Source organism: Aythya marila (genome assembly GCF_965140915.1).
Source record: "Aythya marila genome assembly, chromosome: Z".
Lineage (NCBI taxonomy): Eukaryota > Metazoa > Chordata > Aves > Anseriformes > Anatidae > Aythya > Aythya marila.
This window is the reverse complement of record NC_139080.1, coordinates 11060620-11086485: the sequence shown is the minus strand read 5'-3', so window position 1 is coordinate 11086485 and position 25866 is coordinate 11060620. Positions and strand designations below refer to the sequence as shown.

The window sequence follows — 25866 nt, the reverse complement described above, 5'->3', positions numbered from 1 at the left end:
AAGAAAGAAGCTGGGAGAGCAGCGATGTAGAATTGTATGGACATGGACATGTGCACATCAGCATGCTGGGATTTTGTTATTCCAAGCCCATGCAGCCATGGAAGAACTGCCAGGCTCTGGGACTGGGGGAGGGCAAATTTAGGGGAGCCTCACTCCCTTCCCACAGGACAGCCTTACCCTGATCACCTCCCACACAGCCGAGCAGCCCACCCACAGGTAGGATGGTAGGGAGAGGTCAGGAGGGATGTTCACACTCGTGCAAGATGTCTTAGGCAGTATTGGTGCTCAGCAAGAGGACGTGGTGTCCCAGCAGTGCAACCTCTGGCTTGGCAGAGGCACAAATGACACTTACCAATTTTTCCAGTGGGATTATGGCTACAGGAAGGCTTTATGTAAGGCTATGTAGGATGCACTCAGTAGCCTTTTTTGTAGCTCTCTTACCTCACAATAAAAATGGGGGTTATCACATTACCTTAACTAAGGATTTTACTAATTTCCAGTGGCTCAGATACTATGATAGCACAAAAAAATAACTAGTGTAGAGAGCCATGTTGTGCATTGTTGTACTGGTGGTGCGGTTTCCAAAACAAATCCAAGTATAAGGCGTGGTTTTTACCTAACTTTTTTGGGCCCCTTTTGCTGTGCAGCATTTCCTGCATGAGTTTTGCATTTCTGCTCTTGCCTATGTCGGTGTCCTCTTTGTGAACTGTTCTTTGTTCTCAGGGCTTGCTTGGGCTGATACTATAAACATCCCAGCAATTACTAGGGTTGATTTAGGTAGTCTAGATGTTTGCACAAGTCTTTTGATTTTTGATTTAGTCAAATACTTGAAAATCAGAACAGTGAAGAAGGCATTGTGGGGAACCTTTCTGCAAAAGTTGATAGAAAGTTTGCCACTGCATTTATTTAGCTATGCTATACCATTTTTCTGTGTCCAGCTTGACTGGTTAGCGACATGTCACAGAGTGGGATTCATCACATCATATTCAGATACCTCTATTTGATTTAGTCACACATTTTTTTTAGGCAGTGGAGTAGAAAGTGCACCTGAAAGAGATCATGCATCTTGTCTGAAAGTAAGTATCCATAACAGGTCAGATAACCATTTTCTGACAGTGTCCGTTTCTCTTTATTGGCCAGAAAGGGAGCCTGAGGAGATGAACCCAGATGGGAATTCAGCTGATGTTAGGGAACAGACATCCCAATTGTCATGTCCCTGTGTTCCTGTTGGTTACTGGTGTTGAGGTCAAACGCAAGGCTGTGGTTTGACTGTGCTATAAATCCAGCTTTAGGGCTCCTACAGCTGGATTCAAAGCATTGAGGCCATGAGATACAATATGCTGACTGCTATAAAATTCACTGTCAATTCAAATTTGCTCAAGAACTCCTAAAGCCTGCCAGTGTAAGATATAAATTTTTATGCCAGGTCAAATATCAGTAGTATTCCTATGGATACCATAGAGCTGACCTGTAACTGTGCACTCTGGCAAATTCAGCAGAAACATAACCGTGTGCCTGTATCTGATTTGTGCCACTGTGTAATCCAGAATAAAAGAGATTCAGTTTTGTCAGTGAAGGACAGTTACAGTAAAACTGTCTTTCAGCAATGGCACATCTTGTAGTGAAAAGTCTCTATTCAGTTCCTAGGTGATTTTTCCCCGCTGTTACTTTTTTTTTTTCCTTTTTTTTTTTTCTTTTTTTCTATTAGTTGCTAATTAAAAAGTAAAAGAAATGAAAGCTATGCTTGAATAAAAAATAGCAAATTAATGTCTTTTGCTGGTGGTGAACTTATTTCTCTGGTACAGGAATGCACAGATGACTTTGAGAAAACAAGTACAATGCCTTTATCTGTATATGAAAGACTAACACTATCTTTCAAACATAACCTTTTAAGCAATTATAAAGTTATATCACTCAGGGGATAAAAGGAATTTTTAGAATTTTTAGTATGTATGTTTTTCTGGAAGTTTAGGCTCAGCTAGAAATGCCTGAGGGGTTATCCTGGAGGATTGTGTGTTGGCCATTTGCACAAATCACCTTTTAAAAATCGGTAATGGGACATTTTAATGACCCTCTTTATTTCCTTCCCCCCTACAAGAAAGTGATTATTGCAGATACTTTATATTACTCCTTTGAGGAGGCTGATGTAGGAAGAAACAGCTCAGTTTGTTGAAAAAAAAAAAAAAAGTTGTTTTGCTCTGAATATCCATATATGCTTTTTGACAATTCCAGCCTCAACTAATTTCAAGAAAGTATTCATATTCTTCTATAACCAGTGATTTAGGTTGACCCTTCCTTAAGAAAGACTGAAAAAAGGAACCACTCTTCTCTTCTGTCTCCTGTGTTTAACTCAGTGTCTTGAACCAAAAAGCTGGAGATTGAGAAGAAGGGTTGTTAGTTCCAGAGTCATAACTAAAACCTTTCTCTGGGAAATGAAGAACAAGATATCCAGTTCATTTATGTGGGTGGTATTTGAGCCCTTGGGAGCACATCTTATGTGGGTGGAAGAATGGTAGGTAAAGGTTGATTTTTCAGGCTGTAAATGCTCCAGGGATGAAGGTGAGAAGAGCTGATAAACACAGAGAAGAGCAGAGAGCTGTATAACCTACGTCTGTGGGTATAAACTGATTATGAATAGATTTAAGTTAAATTACACATCATTTCCAACTATATGGTGTGGTAGGACATTTTTCCAGCAAAATAACAGAGGCGTAAAACCTCATTACTTCAAGTTAAAATTGGATGAGCTTTATTGGATAGAGGGTGAGAGAGGGGTGATAGCCAGGGACTGGATTTGATGATGTCCAGCAGGTTCCTTATGAGGGAGGGACCAGGCTCCTCTGCTTGCTGGGTGGTGGTGGCACGTCTTTGGGAAGAGGCAGGCTGAATTCGCAGAGCACGGGGCTCCCTGAGGCCTCCCTGCACAGCCTATTTCATCTGGAAGGAGTGTTTCCTATCTATGCCTGTCAGAGTCTTTTTTCCAGAGCCAGAAGTTTTTGTTTGAGAAGATGAAATCCCTTGAAAGTGCCGTGTAATTACCTACATGATTATCGTGTCTGCCATGGCTCTGCAGTGAGCTCAGGGGCGTAGACGGGCATCCCGCAGCGGGGTGGAGGAATGGTGTTTTGAAGGCTGCCTGCCTCTGGGGACCTGGAGTGGGCCCTTGTTTTCATCATCCTGTCTCAGGAGGAGCGTGTGGGGAGAGTCCTCCAGCAATGCCGCTAAATGAATGATGGATGAGCCTTATGTGGGGTGCAGATGCCCCTGAATGCCCCATGCTCCTCGTCTGACTGCAGCACCAAAGCTGAGTCAGTGTCAAGTTGTGCCTTTGGCCAACGCACAAGGGTTTGGGAGACTGGAGCTAAAACTGAGACACTTTCAGGGGGTCCCCAATTCATTAGGCACTGGGGCAGTGCCTTAAATCTGGGGACAGTTTACAAAGAGCAGTCCATAACATGTCACCAGTGTCAAAATTAGACAGCCAAGAAGAAAACTCCTTAAATTATTAGGCCAAAAAGGGCTTAATTGTGTGTGCTGGTCTGATCACTTCTGGAGTTTGAATGGTTTTGAACCCTGTGGTTACTGGAGGCCATGCCAACGTTTGCTACTGAAGCAGTCATAAGGGTGTTGTTATAAGGCACTGGATGTTACCCATTTTATTAGCTCTCACACTATTCTTGTTAAGACAGAAAATGATGCTGAAAGGAAAAACATAGGAGGGACTGAAATAGAGAGATCTAGTTTGTCCCACAGCCCGAGACAGGACTGACTCCAACCTTAGCTCTTCTCAGCTATTTGTGTAACCCACCGCAGAGACCAGGAGACTCCATTCACCCAAGACAACATCCTCTTGTGCCTCAGCATTCTTTATCAGTGTTACCCAACCACTAACCTAAACCTACCCTGAAGTAATTCATACCTGTTACTCTGTCTGGGCAGGGGGAATAGGCTGCTTTTTCCCACCTGTAATTTTGGGGCATTTTTAGGCTTCTGAAGAGTTTTAACTTGTGTTCTCACACTCCACCTGAGATGATTTTTGCTTTTTAGCCTACCTGGTCCTAATTTCTTGTGTTTCTTAGTAAGTCACATTTTCTAGACTGATCATCACTCCACTCCAACTGGGCAGTTTGCTGCTGCGACCTTCCCAGCCCTGTGTGAGGCTGCAGAGGTGCATCACAGCCTGACAGGCTTCATCCCTTTCGGCAAATTCCATGACAGTGATTTTTTTTTTTTTTTTTTTTTGCCACAGCAACCAGACTGTGCTGACATGTATGATTCACTATAAACCCTGCAACTCTTCCCAAAGGTTTGCTGCCTAGCCAACTCTGTGTGTGGCTTTCCCTTTATAGTACTTTGCACTTGTTCTTGCTGAACTTTATCCCAATTTTTAGAGAACCTTTCTTTTTTAATTTTTGCCAAGATCATTTTGGATTCTAATACTGTTCTCCAATGTGTCTGCAGTCACTCCCAGCCTTGTGTAATCTGCAGATTTAATAAGTGTACTGTCTTTTATCGTCCAGGTCAGTAATGAATATGCTGAGCAGAATGAGACTATATAGATCCTGCAGAGCTCTGCTCATGGTGTCCTTCTGTTTTCACAGCATACCATTAATAACTACTCCCTGGGCATGGCTTTATAGTAGTCTCATTTAATCATGTTTCTGTAGTTTATTTATGAGAAAGTTGTTTGAGACAGTGTCAAAAGCTATATTAAAGCTCAGATAAATGACATCTAACAACTCCTCTATTATGAAAAGAAATTAATTTGGTTTGATATGTTTTTTTTTGTTTGTTTGTTTTTTTCATGTCTTTTCTATATCTGCTGGTGCTTACATTTTTGTTATCTTCTATGAACATGCAAACTGTTTTTTTTTGATTGTTTCAGAGTTTCTTGGAGAATTGAAGCTAGACTGACTGATACAGCATTGTTTTGCTGTTTCTCTTTCTGCCCTTGAAGACAGGCACTGCACTTTCATTTTTCCTAACTTTTGGCACCTTACCTGTCTGAGCTGTCACAGGCAGCCAGAAGGGAGGTATCTGAGATTGCTTCAGCTGGTTCTGTAGGGCTTGGCCCACCCTCTTGGGCTGGAAATATCTGACTTGGGCAGGGGACTGATCTCATGCTGGAACAGGGAGAGAAGAGGACAGTGTACCTTTGTTGTGATAATGTTTCATAGTGCTAGCTGTACTAATCCCCTGTGCATAGCAGGTGATTTTAACAAGGAATAAAGCAAAAATCAAAACAACATTGCCTCTTTTGGTGTCACTTTTCAATAACTTTCCCTCTATCTGAGCAACACTTTTTTCAGACTGCCTTCTTGGTATTCATATATATAAAAAGGGTAATAATTTTTTTTTTTTTTTTTTTAATCTTTTGCAAGTTTCATTTCATTTTTGTGCCCTGATGTTCCTAATATTTCTGCCTGTGTTCGTACTATTTTTTAAATTCCTGCTCAGTAACCTTTTAGTGTTCTTTCTTCTTGTCTTTGAGGTAAACATAGAGCTCATGATGCTGCCAAGTCTTCTGATCCTTCTTTTGCATTGAAATGTTATTGTGCCTGTGCCTTTAGAGCATGAAATATTGTTTCTTCGAGAAACTACAGCTCACCTTGATTTCTTTTCCTTTAAACTTTACTGCATGAATTTTGCCTAGCTTTCTCTCTCTCTCTTCTTTTTTTTTTTCTTTTTTTTTTTCTTTTTTTTTTCTTTTTTTTTTTTTTTTCCTAATGTACAGAAGCCAGGCATTTCTATTTTGCTGTTTGCAATCCCTTGCGTATGGCAGATTTCATCATTTCACAGTCACTGCTACATGAGTTTCCTTCCATCTTTTTACCCCCAACACATCCTTCTCTGGAGGCACTTCCCCGCTGATTACTTGACCTATCAGTTATGTGAGGATGCTGCTCCTAAGGCACCAGGACGCTCTGTGTTCTGCTGCGTTACTTTCCTGGCAGATATCTCATGCTTGTACTCTCCCATTACCATCGAGTCAGTTGTTATCTGGTCGCCTGACCCATTCAGCCTCCTTAGTTTGGGGGATTTATTGTGCCCACTTTACTCTGAGATTTTAGTGAAGGTCTAAGTTCTATAGTAATATAAGTAATATATTCACCAATATTGCATTAGGTGTCTAAGATATTCAGAGTGCTTAACTGTGTTTCCTGGTCTATCTGCAGCTGCATTATCACCCCTGCTGTTTAGAACTATGCCCAGGCTCTTTCTGTCTTTATCCTTTCCTCTGTTTTTTTGTCCCTTCCTGTGTCCTACCCTGAGCCTAACTCAGAAGTCCCTGTAACTAAGCAGTGGGACTGTTCCGCCTTCCCAAGGTAGCATCCATCCTTGCTCAGATGTTTTTGTAACCTCACCCTGTGGCTGATGGGCCCTCTTAGGAGCATCATGCATGGCCCTGATGTGTCGTCCCTGTCACTGTCCCTATTCCTGCTTGAGCATCTTTGGGTCACTGTATGGTGGTGCTGTATGGTCAGAGAGGTGGGCATGCCTTGGCAGTGTTTCAGCAACGCTTTGGATCCAGCTTTTGGACTGCAGCATCTTGTAAGAGTCTTTCTTATAAAGACTTGTGCTCATGGAGATGTGGACTGTTGCTACAGGCTCTTCTGCCTGATTCAAGCCCTGCATCCACCTCGTGAGGCAGCAGCATCTTCCACCTGCAAGGCCTGCAGACTGCTGGCTCGAAGCTGTTGCTTTCTTCTACCTGTCTGGAGTACAGTTTGCTGAGCAGCATATGCTGCTAGAGAATCACTCCTGAAAGAAACTGGTCAGCCAGACTTGACTCATGTCAGGGTTTTTCGTTATTTCATAGATCCTAATAATCCTAGATAAAAACCTTTCTCACCCTCTTGTGCGCTAACCTCCAGCTCTGGCTGCCTGCTGGCTGCTTGCATGTCTCTTTCTCTCTGACCCATGTAGAAAACAGGGTAATTCACCCACATAGCTCTTTTTGTGCTGGGGAAATGGGCAGCCATGTCCCTTAGATGCTTTGTTTGTGGGGTAGGTGTAGTTACTAGCAGGGTTACTAGCTGCACACCAGTAAGAGAAAGACCCTGTTGCCTGTTCTTCAGCATCAACCAGTGATGGTGAGACCCGTGTCAGGCCGTGCACCCCGGCAAAGCAGATTTTCTTGGACTTTCTGTAGGACTGTTAATTCTCTGTCTTGCTGGGGAGGTCAGGAACTAATGGTGACCTTTTATTCCCTTGCTGAGAAGAGCAGTTGGTGCCCTCAAGTGGTAAATCACAGAAGGAGAGCGGCTTCGGCTGTGCAAGCGTGGCTTTGGGGTCCTGTCCAAGGCGGGATTATGGGCTGGGGCTGGTGGATACCTGCAACATTTTTGGCACTCCTAACCATGCTGTTTCCCCTTGCAGGACAAGCTGCTGCGATGACTGTGGTGGAAAGGAGATGTTGTTCCTGGTGGAGTAGAGACCCCAACAGCAAGGTGTAGAAAGACAGAAGCTCCCCAGTGCTTCATCCACTGACCCCTCTGTGGGGCAAGCAGTGGCGTGGCCGCACGAAACCTCCTGCCTTGTTCTTGTCGTCAAAGAGAACCCCAAAACTGTCCCTGCGAGATTACATGGGGCTTGCTTTGGGCATCCACCCCTGCTCTAGCATGGCCCCAGGAGGCCCAGGGGGCCGTGGTGGGCAGCTGAGCTGCAGTCTGGGGAGCCGATGAGGGGATGCCCGGGGACGGCGATGCCCATCACGCAGGACAACGCGGGGGTCTTCCTCCCCCTGCTGTGGCAGTGGCTGCAGAACAGCCGGCGGGAGGGGGCCGAGGGGGCCGAGCAGAGGCTGTGCCGTGCGGCGGTCCAAAAGCTGAGCGAGTACATCCAGCTCAACTTCTCGGTGGACGAGAGCAAACTGCAGGCGACGGACAGCGTGGCTTCGGATATGGAGATCTGCACTGTCTACCTGGCCCAGGAGATACGGAAAACTGAGGTTCTGGGTTTGAGCTTTGGGAACATCCCTGCCCTGGGGGACTATGGAGAGAAGCGGCGGGGAGGGAAGAAGAGAAAGGGGAATAAGGGGCCCGTGCTTGATGTTGGGTGCATCTGGGTGACGGACTTGAAGAAAAACAGCCCGGCTGGGAAGTGTGGGAGGCTGCGCCTGAAGGACGAGATCCTCTCTCTGAATGGGCAGTTGATGGTCGGCGTGGACGTCACTGGTGCAAGGTAAGGGTGGAAGAGCAGTCCCTGGTGTGTGGCTCTTGCAGCATGTGGTGCAAGTCACGGCTGGTGCTGACTTGAGTCTGAGAGCAGAGGTTTTGACCTTTGCTTTCCAGCCTCTGTGAGAGCTGTGGTTTCCTTCTTAGGAATCCACAGAAATTAAGTAACAAAAGCAAATCAATAACTAGCCTACATCTGCTACTTGCACATCCACTGGAAATGTTTGAGGGGTCATTGTGTCAACAAAATAGTGCATTGTAAGCATCAGAGGGTCTCCACTAAGGCAGGATTCTTCCTGGGTTTGGATAAGCCTTTTTTTTTTTTTTTTTTTTTTTAACTAAGAATGAATACACACTCAGCAGCACTGGAATCTGTTTTTTTGCTGGTGCATCTTATTTTTCTTGAATCATTTGAATTGAGGAAAGCTATTTGACAGCTGAATGTTGTCTGAGACTTTTTCAAAGCAAGACATTTTTATGTTTACCAGATTGAAATAACTTCATTTTAATAAATTCCGTTTGATTTTATTTCATTTGCTCTCTTTTGCTGTTTCTTGTCCCAGAAAACCTGCAACCTTCAAGAGTTCAAATCAAAATTGAAGGTTCTCACAATGATACAGATTATTCTTTCTTTTTTTCTTTCAATTGCTGCATGCTGTAAAATCTGTTACGGCCCAGCTTTGCTCGTTGTGGGCTGGTAGACATGCTCATTGGTTATTTATTTGATGCTTCAGTCATCAGGCTTGCAAACCATGATGGTCTTGGTAATGTTTGCAAGTTATAATTCTGCAAAATGCACAGCCTTTGCTCCCAATAGGCAGTGAACATCCTCTGGCCCTGTGAGTGGGTCTGCAGCTGCGGTTTGGGGTGACCATTGCTCCTGAACCTGCCATGTGGCAGAACAAAAGCAGTCACTCCTCCATCTGTGAATGCTGGGAAGGTGAACCTGGCTGTGGCTTTGCAGGTGTGATAATAGTCCTCTGTTAAGGTCAAGCCTGTAATTCAATGAGTGTTTGTTAGCACTGTGACTGCAAGCCAGATGATCACTCGCACCCCCATATTTGAGAGGTTTAGTGGCAAAAAGAGGTTAGTGTGCTGCTTTCCCTTTGCCAGATGTCTCTTCCTAAAATCCAAAGGAATCGGTTTCAGAGGCCAGCAATAATGTTATCTTGTTGTTAATGCAAAAAGAAAGATAATACCCAATGGACTCCAAAGTGTTTAGATATCAGTTCTTATTATCCTATCCCCGAAGGCTTCATTTTGGGTTTGTTCCTTTCTGAAAGCTCTGTTATTAGACCAGCAAGCTGTGGCTGTTGCTAATGAGAACCATGTGCTCCATTTACCCTAGTTGAGATATCTTTTTTTTTGCCATTACAATGGCAGAGTTCCTACTTTTTGATGGTATGGGCTCAGTGTCATTCTTCTTAAGATACTGCTTTAGAGTCCTCTACATCCAATTTAGGCCAAAATTTAGGACATGTCTTACTCAAAACCTGATTTGTTTTCAGCATCCAAAGCATTCTTGCCTAACTTACTGTTAACTGCGATTGGAGAAAGGTGCTGTTGACGGATGACAATTTGGGACCTTGAGGATGCTCTCGATGTGGCGTTTGGTTTTACTTCTTTGGGACCTGCCTGGTAGTCCCAACCCTGCATACCACCTTGTTCTGATCTGCTCCAGGATGCTTTGGGTGTCCTTTGGTAGGTTTCTTTTTTTGGGGTGCTCAAAGCAGAGACAATTTTGCATAGGTTTATAATAGGCTGAAAGTCAACATCAGTTTGCCCTTTGGGAAACCTGCTTCAAAGCAGCAGCTATCCTAGAGTGTTTCTGTATTGCTTCTATGGTGGCAGAAGGAGAGGCTTTTCCATGTGGTTCTTTAAGTTGTCAGAGCTGGACAGCACACTGAATGGAGATACCTGGTAGTCCTGGCTCAATTTCTGTCTACCCAATCACTCTCTGGCTGCTTGAGAAACTCTTCAAGGTCGATATGAAGGGCTGTGAGTGCTGTAGCTCCCAAAACACTGGGCTAGATTGGCCAAATGAAAGCTCTGATTTATTGCTTGCCCACCAATTGTGCCAAGGGAGCCCCATCTTGCCTGGTGAATGTGTTGTGGTAGGCACTGGTATTTTATGAAATCTGCTGATTTACCTCCATAGCAGGTGGGAATTTGGCACGTACTTGGGGACCCTGAGCACTGAGCAGAGGGTCTCATGACTCTGCCTCTTTCCTTGGGATTGAGCAGCAATGTGAGTGGGGTTGGCAGAAATGTGAGCATGTACATGGGCTTCAGGTTATCTCCAGCTCCCTCCTGCCATGTGCCAAGGGGCTAAGTCAATGTGCTGGACAGCGGGAGAGGACAGGTAAAGGTGCGTGGTCCTTTCTGCAGGCCCTCCTGTGGAGGCAGTCAGTCTCTAGAGGATGCAGGGACAGATGGCTGGGGCTGCAACAGATTAGGCAGCTGCAGACAGATTGCCTTAAAAAAATCCCCCCAGATATGTTTTTTTTTTTTTTTTTATATTCAAGCAACTTGAACTTTAGAATTAAACTATCCATTTCTTTTTTTTTTTCTTCCACAATCAGTAATAGCTTTGCACCTCAACTAGCCCATCTTTTGCAATTGCTGTGCACAAATTATTCCTTGTGGAAGGCTCTTTGTGCACTGCCTGGGGTAGGTCCTGTGCCTACAGGTCCTCAGCTCCCAAAGCAGTGACAGGGTCAGGCACTGTGCACAAGAGCAGTAAGAGCACAAGAGCACAAATTGGAGGGTGCCACTCATCTGTCACTCCCTGCTAGGGAAGCTGAATCCAGTTTGACTTCTTAAAAAAAACCTGTTTATTCAAACTCCACCTGATTGCCATGAAAACAGTAGAAACAGGTTGATTATTGCTGAGCTTGTTTCTTTTTTGTTTCTTTTCACTTAGGGAAACACTATGCAGTAATGTAATCATCAAAGGTCTTTGCTTAACAGCGTATTATTATATTAGAGAGGAATGATGTAGGTGGTGGCATTTTTGGTGATGTTAGTGACTGAGGGAAAATGATTGCTCTCTTCAGAGTTAGCAAATTGTGTGTCTATCAAATACAATTGCAGGGAAATGAGCTGTATTGAAGTACTGAATAAAGGTTAGTCAAAACTCTGCATATTTATTTATCTTCTGTCTATATAACTGTGTCTTCAAAACACATGGGTTATTTTTCCCCAGACAACAACTTCCTATGTATTTTGAAACTACTCCTCTCATTTTGGGCTATTACGCATTCACTGGAGGGAGGCTGTTAGTATTCCTCCAGATGACAGATGAATCCTTCCTTTTCTTGAGCATGAGTGAATGAGGCTTCATTGAGCAAGTCCTGGGAGGATTGCAAAAGAATTATTTTGTCATGAATATCATTCAGTTTGAAATATTTGATTACGACTTTCATCAAGCATAGCTGCAATGTTGGACACAGCTACTACGTACATCTAATCTTTAAAATCACTGCTGAATAGATTTCCAAATTTAAACTGTTGTTGAAGAAAGCAAAGTAAGATACATTTCAAGTGATGACAGTGTGGTATAAACATGAGATACTATTATCATTTTGTCATTGAGGAAACCCAACCACTGCTTCACAATATCATGTTCCCCAGCTCCAGAAATGGCCAAACATTGCCATGTGTGGAAACATGGTCAGAGAGCTGGCTGCTTTCTTTTTAACCCACAAGCTGGAGTAGCTTCCAAAAAATGAACAGAGAAATGTTTTGACAGCCGTACCTTTGCATGGCCTTTTCTTAGTCTCTCCTCCTCAGCCAGTTCTCCTGGGGGACTTGCTAGGCCTCCTCCCCAGCACGAGATACGGCATGCCGAATGTCAGGGAAAATCAGTTAATCTTTGAAGATGCTGAGAAAGATCTTCAAAAACCAGACGTGCAATGGAGAATGAGCTTTAAAGTGTCTGTACTGAAGGCAAAGCTTTGACTTTACCTAAATTAGGGACTTTCAGAAGAGACAAGGTCTTTCCTGAGTGCTTGCTGCTTCTGCACGCCACAACTACATGTACATGCTCCAGGACAGCTGTGAGTGTGGAGGTAATGCCTTGGTCCTCCTAACAGGTCAGTGCTATTCTTAGTTGCATAATATATGGATCTCCTGAACACCGTCCTGCTTTTCTCTAAGTGTTAGCAGCTGATCACAGAGCATGATACTGAACTTCTAGCCAAATTACAGGTGTCAAAATATGCAAAGCAGTTTGTGCAGCTTGCCTGCGGCAGTCAATAACCGTGCCGGGCCATGTGCACACTTGGATGAAACCTTTGGCTCCGTATTGAAACAGTCCTTGCTGGTGCTGGAAGTGCAGTATGCAGTCCCTGGCTGTATTCAGGGTCAATTCTGCTCTGAACAGCAATCTTCAGGAGGGTGCTGGGAGCTCTGGCTGTGAGGAGATGCAGGGTGGTACATTAGCAGAGGGGATGGGAATGGAGAATGGGTGTTTTTACTGCATCTGGTTAGAGCTGCTCAAGAGTTTGACACTGTGGTTTGAAAGCAGATGGTTCAATGCACTTTTTATTGAGCTCTCCTTTCCCCAGAAGTTTGAACTGAATTTTTTTTTTTTTTTTTTTTTTTTTTTTTTTTTTTTTAATATCATAACCTGCTTTGCTTCTATCCCCACAATAGAAAGGTTTCCTTGTCTGGACAAAAAACTCCCCGAGTGTAGCCACTCTTTGATATCAAAGTGCAATGCTCCAATTTTGCATTTTCAATGGAGCCAGCTTCCTGCCCTGTCATGGTGAGATACTACTGCTACAGGAGTGTGCCTTTGCTCTCTGTAGCCACTTTGGTGGCCATGCTTGTCTCTGGGGCACCTGCAGGATTTTGCAGCACCATTTTACTTGGTGGGGTGCTCACAACACTTCCAGGTGCTCTGACTGGCATGTGGGGATGGTAGGCTGTGAGGATGGTGAGCGAGGGTTACTTTTACATGATGCCCTGCAGACCGTAGTGATTTTCTCCTCAGTTGATCCTCAGTTGATTTGTGGTGTGACAAACCATGCCTTGGGCTGTGCATCCTCAGCTCACCAGCTGGGGCCCTCAGCTTAATTTTTGGCAATAAATCCATTCTTTGGTAGAGTAGGGCATTAGGGCACATGAAAGCATGCAGGATGAAGGAAGGGAAGGTTTTCAGGTTTCTGTGCCTGTGATAGACTCTTGTTTCCTGGGAAGTTATTGTGGATTGACCTGCTGCTCGGCAAAGCAGTCTCCTTCATGCATCCATTTTCTCAAGGAGAAATTACCCCAAGAAAACTATCCCTGGCCATCGCAGAAAGCTTTCTCTTACTACCCTCCTACCTCCTGGGCATGTCAGGTTGTACAGATCGATTGCTCTGTTTTGCTTTGTTTCCTCACCTCCTTCCCAAAGCAAAAGTGCTGCCAACACAAAGCACTGCTCAGTGTAAGCAGCTGTTTTGCCTGGTGTTAGTAGGGCCTTCTCTTGGTTATGTTCATAAGAAAATATTTTTGTTTTAATAGGAAAACAAATGGAAATGTATCCTGGCCCTTTGCCCTTGGCCAAGGGGCAAACATTTCTGTGGGAGCTCCTTGTTAAAATATTAACAGCACCGACTACACAGAGAAAAACAAACACAGTGGTCCTGGAGAGCACAGCCTCCAAATACAATCTCAGGGAACAGATTTCTTACAACTGACCTAAAAAATGCCCCCAGTCAATTGTGGAGTTGAATTTGTTGCCTCTATTTTTTATTTTTATCACATTAACAATCTTCCTGCTGCAAAGTGATGGATTGGGGCACAGAGGCTGGGACCTGTGGCTCATTATCAGGGGCACGGATGGGCAGCACAGGCTGATGTGTCCTCCAAGCTATATGGAGCTTCTGAGTCCTGGGGATGGAAAATCAGCAGCATGTAGGGGTCTTGGCTGGGAGGTTTCTCCTCCAGTTGAGCCTCTGTGAGCAGGGAGATGGTGAATGTGAGCTCAGCCTGTGCGAAATGAGAGGATGCCTGTGAAAGTCTATCATTTCATCTTGAATGCTGAAGTGTGGAGCCACCTCTGCAGCATGGCTGCTGTATTTTGCTCTCATACTGAATATTAAATTCCATCACCTGCCCCTAAAATATAACAGGTCTAAGAAACTATGAAAGAGATGTTTTTCTTCCCTTCCTTCATGTCTTCAGGAAAGGTACGAGCAGACTTAGCCACACGTGCTGAGAAATAAATTGCTCTGAAGAAATGAGCTTTATCCCAAATCCTCTCTCAAGAGCAAAAGACTTAACCAGAAGGTCACTAATCCCCAGACTCGGCAGAGATCATTTAGCTTGTTTGTCGTCTTTGCTGTATTAATCTGAGCGTGGGTTTCCCTCTGCACCCTCTGGTCCTGCCTTCCCTCTCAACCTCCCTACTCTGTGTCCAGCCTCTGCAGGGGCATGGCCTGTTCCCTGGTAGCAATGGGAATTTGCAGCATCCCACCACTACAACTGCCTCCTCGTCAGGCTTCCCAAACCCCTCTTCCTCCTTGTCTTTGCATCATATTTACTTTTTCCCTCAGCTTCATTTTAGCCGACAACCATAAATACGTCAGAGAGACTCCCACGAATTTAAACACCTGATTTCCTACGTGTGCTTGCATGTTTGTTCCAAAATTTTGGGGGTGATGTGCTTGTCATTGCTTCCTACACACTGTTGCTGCCAAACAACAGAGATCTCCTCTCTCTGTAGAAAGTGTGATCCAGGGGGAATACGTGACTTATTCGGCAAATCCCCAGGGTTGTCTGCAGCAAATGCTCCCCAGCCCCAGCTCTGCGCATTTTCCTTTCAGAGGGATTGCATCAGGCTTGAAAAGACTCATACAGAGGTTGGTGGTGTTGCCTTAGGAGGTGTAAAAGCTTCAGAGATTACAGAGTGGGTTGTCTGGAACTTTTTTTAATTTGGTGTTTTTGTTTTGTTCCATTGAGCTATGAAACCTCTGCATAGAAAGCTATACCTTGTTGCCAAGTGTGGGGTTGCGCATCTCCATTTAATTTGATGTTCTGACCATGGTCTAATTACAGAGCACAAGCCCACGCTTTGGGAGGGAGCTCTGCCTTCCCCAGTGATCTGCTGTGGGAATAGTCTGGGTTGGTGAATTCAGCCTCGTGCCTTGTCATTTATCCCTGACACCAAAATGCCAGCAAGAGCCCTTTTCCATCCTGAGTAGGATTTCCAGCCCTGCACGCTGCAAGCATCCCATGCTCTAAGGTCATCGGGAAGCACAGTCAGGGTGCAGCAGAACTTACTAATTGACAATCTGCTGTAATGCACAAAACAGGGTAACTTTTTTCCACTGTCCAGGCAAGGAGCAGGTGAGGCCTTCAGCCACAGAAGGATAAATTTACAGCCTCTCCAGCAGTGCATCTGCCAGCACAGCACGGTGTTTCAGCCATCAATAATTAAAAAGATAGATGTACAAAAACATGAGCAAGGAATGCGTTGTGTCCATTATTCTTGCTCTTTCTATAATGCTTCTGCCCTTACACGCCAATATGCAATGTGCAGTCATTCACAGTGTCTCTTCTAATCCGTAAATGTGGACTGCTCTTCATTTCGTGGAAGTCCAGAGTTTCACAAGAAGCAGCTGTGTGCTGAAGGATGATGTCCTTGAGCCAGGAGCTCTAAGCTGTTGGAGGAGGAGGAGGAGGTGACTGGAGCTAGGTTAGCAGGTAGCAGTGAGGTACAGGGCTGGTTGTCCTTCTCCACCCCTACTGACTGACATGCCGTGAATCCTAGAAAGGCCTACATGGAAATGTCTTACAACATCAGGCTGAGCAGAGCAGCCCTCCCATTCTCAGAAGACTTTTGAGGCTGCTCTGCAAGCAGGATGCAATTGTACCTTGTGTAGCTGTGGGTGCACGGCTGGTGTGATGGTTGTGATGCTGCCAGGTGCACTGGGACTGAGCCGTGACCCCCCAGAGCTACAAGCATTAACTGTGGTGGCAGCTTAAAGCCTGCTTATCCCCTGTCACTGCCTTGGGAAGGACAGGAGTGGTGAGGGTTGAAGGATGATGAGCAGGAGACGGTTCCACAGGCAGAGGCTGTGCTTGGTGTTTGCTCATCAGGGGGAACCTGCCATCTATGGGCACAAGTGAGAGGACGAGTATAAGAAATGCAGGTGTGAACAGCAGAGGCTCGCATGTAACACCAGAGACCACCACTTCTGTGAATGGCTTTGGACCATGCTTTTTTTTTTTTTCTTCATTTTTTTTCCTATGGAAAATTCATTGCTCTTCCTATCTGATGTGATGCTTGCCCCTGGGCTAGGAGCAGTATTACATACTCCTGAAACTTGGTTTTCCATCTCTTTTCTATCAGATTTAGGCTAATATGGGAAGGGCTATCAGTTGTGGGCTCTTTAGCATCACCGTTCTTGCAGCTTTTTCTGGGCAAAATGTATGATGCTCAGCAAGATCATCTGGGCCTCCAAAGGGAAATAGGTTTTAACAGAAGAATACCAATAAAAAGATAACTTGGCAAGCACATCAGGGAGTGTTTATGCTGTGACAAGGTTTGGGGCAGCTCAGGAAGATCAACTTGTACCTACTGAGGCAGGACAAGAGTAGGGCAAATGTGATTGTTAGCAGCAAATTTCACCCTCAAGCACCCAAGACACAGGAAGCACAGCCAGACTGATGTCTCCTGAGTAAGAGCATTTATCAGAAATCAGGGTTCAAGCTTTTTCAAAATGCAACAGAGTTGTTGAAATCTGACCAAAGGAAATTTCTGCCGATGGCTAAAACTCTCTTATATTGCTTAAAATGATGGTGATGGCAGAGTCTGTTTTTTGACTTCTCCTTAGCAGGCATCAGAGGTAACTGAATGGTCAAAAAAAAAAAAAAAAAAAAAAAAAAAGTAAGAGTTGCTAAATAGAGAAGCTATTTTGACTGTTTTCCTGGTCTGTTACTTGGTCATTGAATTGGGTTCAGGCCAGCAGAGCAGCTATTTGATGAAACAAATGTTGGTGATGTCCTGCTTCTCATCCTCATATACATCGACCTGCTGCTCCTTGAGCCATGATAGCTGAAGAGTTAGTAAGTGTTGTAGATTTTTTATAGCCTGAGTTTTTTTGTTCTGGTAGTGCAGGGACAAACAGAGATGTTTTGTCACCTGTAAACTTTGTGATGCCATCCGAACACTGAGTCTAGATGAGGAATATGAGCAATGAGTCTGGGGAATTCCATGTAGAAAACAGTGAAAGCAAACAGAGAGAAACCAGGGTGTGAAGTTCTCACAGAGGATGGTGTCTTACACACTAATTGTTCTGTTGAAAACTGTGCTTCATATTTTCACCTGTAGAAAAGTGCTGCTAGAACACAGATTATTCTCAATTTCCTCTAGAGGGCAATGTCATATAAATATTTTAAGCAATTTTGGGGTTATGTCAACCAGGGATTTAGCCTGCCCTATCTAAGAATTCACAAGACAGCAGTGAAAAGTGTTTCTCTGTGTGCTTTTTAGGCTTTGTATATATGCAATATAATGTCTGTTATTGTTTCTTGGGCTTGTTCAGTTCAGTAGCTGATCTGTTTAAGCAGCGCAGAAATACGTTTGCATTTTTGGCAGATTTGTCTATGCCGAAATGCAGAGAGGGAGTTGCTCATGAAGACCTGACTCTTCTCTTATATCTGTGCAGCTTCAATGACTCTCGGCAGCTGCTCCTTATTTAAACTCTTATAAAAGAGATTATGATCCAGTCCTTTGACTGCGAAGCTACCAGTTGCTGTAGTTTACATTGGTAGTTGGAACAGAGAATAATGATTGGTAGGATAGAGGCAGTTGATGCAGAGGATAAATGTATATACCAATTCAAAGTGGTTCATACAACCTAGGGAACAGAAGGGGTTCGTGTTGCTACTTACTTCCCCCAGAATTTGGCAATTCCCAAATTCATTAATTATATTACTTGTTTGATGGATGTTATTAACTGACCAATCTTTGAGTTAACTGTCCCTGTAGAAACAGCTGCTAAAATTAGTATGAGTGCCACTCTGGCCCTTAAAAGGTGATCTTAAGGGATATTGCCTCTGATTTTCAGTCACTGTTGTATAAAAAATGGCAAACGTGGATAAAAGCTGTTCTTAAAGCTCAGATATGTAATTTGAAACATGCTTTCATGGGCACAAACATCTTTTCTGTTGTCTCTCTATTGCCATCTTAACCCCCTCTCCCAAACCAACGCTACTAAAAGGGAAATTTGCTCTTGACTTCCCAACTTGAAAATGGCTTTAAGGAAATCCTTTTAGAATTAGAGTCCTTTCCCCTCCTGATGGTGACTAGTCCTCTGGAGCATCAGCATAATGGCCTTATTGGATTAACTTGCAAATCCCATATGTTTACTGAATTTGTGGTTTGACATTCTTTGTCAAAGACCTATTCCAAAAAAGTAACTGGCAATCTGCAGTTGCAAAGTTCTCTAAATGAAAAAACCTTTTTTTTTTTTTTTTTTTTTTTTTTCCCAAACAGGAAGAGGAATTAATTCAAGTGAAACATTTATTCCCCAAAGTGCTCTATTTGAAAACAAGGGCCTGTGAATAAAAAAGAGCAAGAGTTTCATTGGCTTCAAAGCCAGTAGTCTTTAGGTAGCAAATCAAGATTTGCCCTCTGCTTTCGAGTACAGGAGTTCTAAGTGTCTTGAAGACACTACTCTTCCATTGACTTTACAAATTGAATAGGTGAGAATGACTTTTTTAATTACTGCGGCTGGCAAGGCAAGCCTTTCACGTGGTTTTAACCCTGTTTTATCAGAAATATCATAACACTTTTGTAAAATTTGTGTTGCTGGGAAAAGGGAAGGATAGAAGCCTAATTTTTTTAGAGACATTAGCAGCAACAAATTATTTCTGGTTTAATTTCTCATGCCATGTGGATTGGATGCTTTGGGTTTGGACCACATATTCATTGGCACCTTGGTGCAGGGCTCATGTTTGCATCTTGCTGACTGTCTGAATCTGACAGTTTAATGCTTAATCTCGGGGGATTATTCTTTACCTTCAGATTGAAGGAGCTATGTTTGGGGCTGTGGGTGTGCTGGGAGATTGGCTTGCTCTGAGGTCGGATATCTGTATGTGTGTAGCCCTGAAAATATCAGCCTTACATGGCTGCAGGTACTGAGCAAATTGACCATGGTTCATAACTTCATCTTTTCCTATCTTGCTCACTGCAGAATGGTCTAAAGAGGGGCTTTATTGCACAGAAAAACAATCACTGTAAGGTACTGCTGTGGGCTTCAGTGGAATTGCTTCCAGTTGGCCTCCATGGAAATTGAGAAAGTCTGCTTTCCAAACTTCCTCCTCCTACTCTGTATATGACCCAGGAATACAAAATACTGTCTCCTGTATGATCTGCTCTTAGATCGTTGCCTGCATTCAGAAAGTAAGAGGATATATACAGCAGAGCAGAAAATTGTTTAGTAAACTAGCCAATTTAATCAGGATGAACTACAGGGTTAAAATAAATCAGATTTCAATAATTCATCTGTTATGCTATGGAAAAAGAAAAAAATAATGGTTAAAGAAGTGTACAAATGCCAAATGGATCAGAAGCTAATGGCTGGTGTGTGGAATTCAAAGTCAACAAGGGTTTACTGCAAGGCTCTGCTTTTAAATGGCCTGTTTTAAATAGTGTATGAGAAAGTCAGAATCTTAGTGCTTTATTAGAATTATTTTGTGACTCAGATGCTTTCCCTGGTGACCCAAGAATCAAATCATGCACTGTGGAAATGAGTTTAAGGGGCATCATCATAAAAAAAGTCATGCAAGTTAGTACAGCAGTAAACATCTGTCTTGAGAGAGGTGGATTTCAGAATAGCTTGGAAAACAAAAGAGATAAAAAGACTAGAGGGTAGAAATATTTTATGATGGAAAGAGGACTCAGAAATTCATTAATTCTGGCTGGCTGAATAGTAATCAAAAGTGTTTTGTCTAATATGTAATTAAATTAGATATCTACGTCTGTTAAAACAGTTCAGCCAGCTCTAATAACCAAGGAAACTAATCCCACGTCCAGGTGTCAGCTCCCATACTTATCTCCCTGAGGATTTTCCAGCCTTGAGGATATTCTCTCATTTAATGATAGTGCCATTAATAGTTTCAAAGAATATGAAGAGGCATATTCTCCCTTTTTATATTATCTTCAACAGCAGCACACTTGGGACCACTGGCCATGTACTGCATTTGAGGAATTGCGCTACTCTTGGTGAAGCTAAGTCAGGATCTCCTTTAGATTAGAAAAATCTAAAGGAGATTTTATGCCTTGTCATATACCGAGTCAAAAGCTGGTGTAAGAATCCACCACGTACCCAGTGTAAATAACTAACTCAAATTCCACATGAAGTTCTGTCCCCTTCATATGTTAGTGGCATTTGCTACTTCCTTGCAGGTCGTGTTGCTTTCTGCGGTGAGCCTGTGCTCATTGCCTGCTTTACGTTCCATTTCTCTCCTGGATGTTTCTACTTTAAATCATTTACTTGTAATTTATGCTTGCCTAAACCACATATGACTTAAAGCTATGTATCAAACCCCTGTCAAGGTCTTATGGCCTAATGGATAGCACGTGTGGATTGAAGAAATGCTGGGTCCTGGTCAAGCCCTCTCTCCCTGCTGCAATCAAGTCACGGCACTGGTGGCAGGGTGGCGATGACAGCATCTTGCTTTGTGCAGGTGCTGGAGCTCTCTGGGGGAAAAGCACTTTATTAAATGCTCAGTCTTACTGTGGAACGTTTCCTCGCAGGTACCTGCCCATCCGTTGGAGGGTTATAAAGTAAGTAAAATTCTTTGAAATACCTGTTTCTGCAGATGTACATTTGAGCAATACAAATAAGTCCTACCTTATGAGATACCTGACTGGTTATGAATTCAGCCATTATTCAGTCTTCCCCAGTGTCTCCAAGAGGCGTCAGTGTAAACAAGTGAGACTTATTTACCTGCAGGGTTTCGCTAGAATAGTGACAGAATGGAAAAACTGAACTCTGTTTTTCCAAGGCCTGGAAGCCAGAACACCATCCTTTTCTGAGCCGAGTGCAGGCTTTGAGAAAAAAAAACCTTGTTTTTGTCGTGGTGTTCCAGCCAACATGCAGCTGAGGTTTGATTTCCAGATACGAACTTTGAGGTTTGCTGTGAAGTGAGAAGGTCCAAAGCCAAGCCTGACGGAGCTGCCAGCTTTGTGTTTGGCGCAAACGCTCCCTGACAAGAGGTCACGTAGTTACATAAAACTTAGCATATTCGACACTCACCGGGTTATCTTTTAGAGCCAAAACAGTGCAAAATCCTTGCAGGATGGCTTCATATGTGGGATGTGGGTTTATAGGGGAAAAAGGAGGCCATTAGGACTTTGGGAAAATGTGACGAAATGGTTTCCTGTTCAATGTGAATATTATTTTGTAAGAACTTCCTCACAAGTTTAAACAGGCTCCTTGGGAAGTAACTGAGCTGAGGAGGAAGCAGCGTCAGTATCAAGATAAGCATGTGAGAAAAAGAAAAATAGGATTAAATATAACCATGTAATGTATCTTATGGCTGCTTGTTTGTGTAGTGGGAACTGCTAGCACTGGGAATGCCCCAGCCCACCAGCATCCCCTCTTTCACACCCACTTCACACCAGTCCCCCTTGTGTCATGGTCAGTTTTGCAGTCAGTGAGTCCATGGTGTGTTGTGGGGATGTCAGGCATGGACACAGAAAACTGGTGTGTGCTGCACTTCTTGGTGTTCAGTGATTTCTTCCTATGGACTTGCTAGGCACCTCTTCTGAGGACTGAGTTTATGCAGAACGTGAGAGAAAAAAAAAGTGAGCATGGTATAAAGGCTAAAGGTTTTGATCTCAGTCACCTGCTCTTACTGCAGCATTCATCAAAGTAGCCTAAAAGTTGTGTCCTGGAGAAATGGCTTCCTTGGTCTGATTGAATATTTAAATTTTAAACTTACCATTGCTCTCATTTTTCCCCAGGTCAGCTGCATAGTGGGACTTTTAACCTTTAGAGCGTGCCAATTGATTAAAACGGTCCTGTATAAGTACTGAGGCCTGTTTCTTTTTCTTTCTTTTAACTGATGGCAAAATCCCTTCCTGACTCCCAGGAGGGTTTAGGACTTTACCAGATTAAAGCCTGAAGCTGAGGAAGATCATTTGTTGTTTGTAATAGCCCTTCTCTCTGGGTACAATCAAAAGGCAAATTGTTATTTAGCCCTTAAGAAAAAAAAAAAACAAAAACATGCCTTTTTTGTAATGATTGAGGGTGAGGGAGGTGAATCCCGAATCTTAGACGATATAGGAGTGGTTCCTGACTTCCATATGTGTATTATGCCAGAGTAATTTGATTAACTAAAGAGGAGACCCTTAGTTTATGTTTACCATGTAAAAGGAGAATTGGACCTGTAGTAAGTGTCGTCAAATGCAGTAAGGTGCCACAAACTGGTCCATAAGAAACAGCCGCAGCTCCAAAATTTTAACATGAAGTGATGGACCAGACATAAATCTCTGATCCAATGAGATACAATGATATCCTAGGGAAAAATCCAAACCAGATCCAAAATTCAGAGTAGATCCTGGCCGTGAGTGCCATGAGCACCATGCCTGAGATCTGCCATCAGCAGCAGATGCTGCCAACACACGGTGGGAGCCTCTAACAAAGGCACGCTGGACTCATCCAGCCCAAGCAAGAAGCCTTGCAGATTAAGTTGATATTACTTGGAGGCTGTATATAGCTTTAGCAAGCAAAACTGAGCCTGGGTGTTAAGATGATCTGGATCAAGAAATCCAAATTAGGTTTCCTCCTTAAAGAGAAATGAGCACATTCTGGCACTGCTTGTCATAACTGGCTTTAGAAAGAATATTTGGAAACAGATGCAGTATGTTTCTGCAGATTAAATCCAGTCTATGAAATAAAAAGTATTCTCTCTGCCTGCACAGAATGGTCAGAAGACTCCTGGAACAAAGTCCTTCCTAAATCTCATGTATGTTTTAAGGAAGGCTCTTGAATCATTAATAAGTGGCGGGTGGATGGCACATTTGGACATGCACTGGGAAGTGTGCAAAGATAAAATGTGTGGTGGCTGGTGATGTTTAAAAAGCAAACAAGATCTAGGCTTCTGCTTTGAATATCATAAGGTACGGAGCTTATCGCATTAATGGAAGCTATTCTAGCATAAAATGAAAGCCACGTTTGGAACAGTCTCTGCGGTCCCGGGTTAGGACACGGGGGAGAGTAGTATAAAATGCCTCCAGGGTGGAGTGCGAGTTGCTGGAGGGGGCAGCCTCTGCTGTAACCTACATTGGTTTTGTAGTTAAAGAGAAGAGAAAAATGTTGCTTTGATAGGAAATCCTTGTGCGCAGGCACATACATATCTGTGTGATACGGATGTGTATTTGCTAAGAAGGAGTTAGCTTCTGAGCAAGAGCTTCTGTAACCCTTCCTGCTACAAAAACCCCACTGGCTGGGGTGCTGGCAGGAAAAGGAGTGCTTAAGCATCGTGCCAGGTGTTTGCAGAGGGGTAAAATGCTCCCTCAGCTGCTTTGCAAATGCATCTCCCTGTGGAGGTGTGTTTCAGTGTCTATGTGCTCCTGGCAGCCTTCACCAGCAGAAGACCTGGACGTGCTTCCCTGTCCCAGCATCCGCATGCAGTCTTGCTCATGGCTGGGGCTGGGAACTGGCACCAGCCTTCCATTCTTCTGGACCATCTTTCAGTTTATCTCCCTCATGCTTTTTCTGGGATGTATTACAGGCTCATGAGTGGTCCCATTTCTTGTCCTGGTTAAGTCACTTCCAGTGCTGCAGATGGAGGAATTCAGGGAGAGCCCTGGGGGCACCATGCTGGACAAGATTGCCTGAAGCATCATCATGGGGCGGTTATGTATGGCCAAATCTGTGGTCGGTTCACATGTGGAAAGCTTAATAAGAGGCAGAGGTGGTAGCAGGAGATATTTCCTCTCAGAAAGAGCAGTCAGGCATTGGAACAGGTTGCCCAGGGAGGTGGTGGAGTCCCTGTCCCTGGGGATGTTCAAGGAAAGGTTGGACGTGGTGCTTAGGAACGTGGTTTAGTGGGTGACATTGGTGGCAGGTGGATGGTTGGACCAGGTGATCTTGGAGGGCTTTTCCAACCTTTATGATTCTTTGAGGTGCACAGAGCCCACCCAACCCCAGGCAGCACCTTGCTGCCTCTAGTTAGCGGCTGGCAGGTTTCAAGTACATATTTCACCTATCTGGTGACCCTTGAGGTGTCTAATGAGATGTACATCGCGTACTGTGCACACAGAGCCTTGCTGCTGAAAGGTTCGGATTGCTGTTCTGGTGCAAAGAAAACAAACCCCTCTGAACGCTGCGTTCCCCAAGGCTGCTGAGCACCCCGTGTCACATTTTACACTCAGCAGAGCTTCGCAGAGTTATAAATAATCTTGTTGTCAAAATATTTCTTGGGAGTGAAAATGTCCTTAGGATGCTTTGTGAAATGGTAACCTTTGGACCAAACAGGGTAAGGAAAAATCAGAGCAGTCTCCGACCCTGCAAGAAAAGTTTGTCTTAGTTGCGTAATGTAGGAGAAAGGTTAAGAGCAAACTGGCATCACCTTAGGGAGGGAAAAGAATGGAATTTAAATTGAGATCTAAGGGCGAGTACATAATTTAAGATATTATATCTTTGTGAAGTATTTTTCTTTTGATGCCTGAAAGATTATCTGGGTGAAAATGTCTCGCTCTGTGCAGTGAATTGAGATCTTGCCAGGAGTTGTCTTTGAATTCAAGGGAGAGTAAAACCTGGGTTTTCCCTTTTCTTTATTTTGAAAGGGTAATCCAATTCTAAATTTGGCCCTCAAGTTATCATTTCTAAAAACAAGGTTGAATAAGTGTTTCCATCCTGGAAAAAAAAATGCAGTGATAACAGATTTTTTTGATCAAATACATGTTGCTGTGTAGAGTCCAAACCTGGTCTGTGCACCGTAAACAAGTGAATGTATTAGGTGAACAGAAATGAAAATTAAACAGAGGACACTACTGAGAGAAACACAAACAGTAAATAAGGGTTGAGAGGTGAAAGACAGCTCAATGATTTTTTCGATTTAATAACTGTGGCTGGTGTTAAATGTAGCAGATAGGCAAATTGCTTTAACTGTGTGATTTCTAGGTTATTACTCTCTCTTTTATTTCAACAGTACTAGTAGGTCTTGCTGTTTTCTGCTCTCCATTTTTTAGTTTCTGCTTTGTATTTTGCAGTAAAATATAGTATACTAAACACAACACCCTACAGTGTTCTGCACTAATTGATATAGTATTATTCTGTTATAAAGTAGATACCTGAATTAGGGAACTCCCTGAGTGAGAAGGCTTTATCTCCTGTAGATTTGTAGCAACCTTTAAATAAATTCTATGAGTACATAAAAAAGTAAATAAAAATGAGTTCAGAGCAGTAAAATGTAGATACATTACATCACAGTTTGGAGTTCCATGGAACATACTGTTAAAGTGGGGATTTTTTCATGTATACAATTGATTTTGAAAATGGTCAGGCTGTAAATAAACTGGAAGTGCATAAAATCAGTTCCAACAGGGCTGCTCACCAAACACTGTAAAGGGTTCGCAAATGGCTCTCTGCCCATGGGGCTCAGCCTCTGGTTAACGGGGTGTATTTGGAAGACGTATTCCAGAAGAGAGCTCGTGGGGAGCAGAGAGAGTGCATTATGA

At 43.5% G+C, this 25866-nt stretch overlaps 1 protein-coding gene across 6 annotated transcripts in view; it reads left to right on the top strand.

The window, feature by feature from the left end:
- PDZD2 (PDZ domain containing 2) overlaps window positions 1–25866 on the top strand; it is a 198534-nt gene that overhangs the window by 52837 nt on the left and 119831 nt on the right. For all 6 annotated transcript variants that reach the window (XR_014319363.1, XM_082783409.1, XM_082783407.1 and 3 more), the window contains exon 2: window positions 7381–8184. Coding sequence is in view for 5 of the 6 variants with exons in the window: in XM_082783409.1 (XP_082639535.1) it covers window positions 7682–8184 (503 nt within the window). In the remaining variant the exon portion in view is untranslated. The remainder of the gene's footprint in view (window positions 1–7380; window positions 8185–25866) is intronic.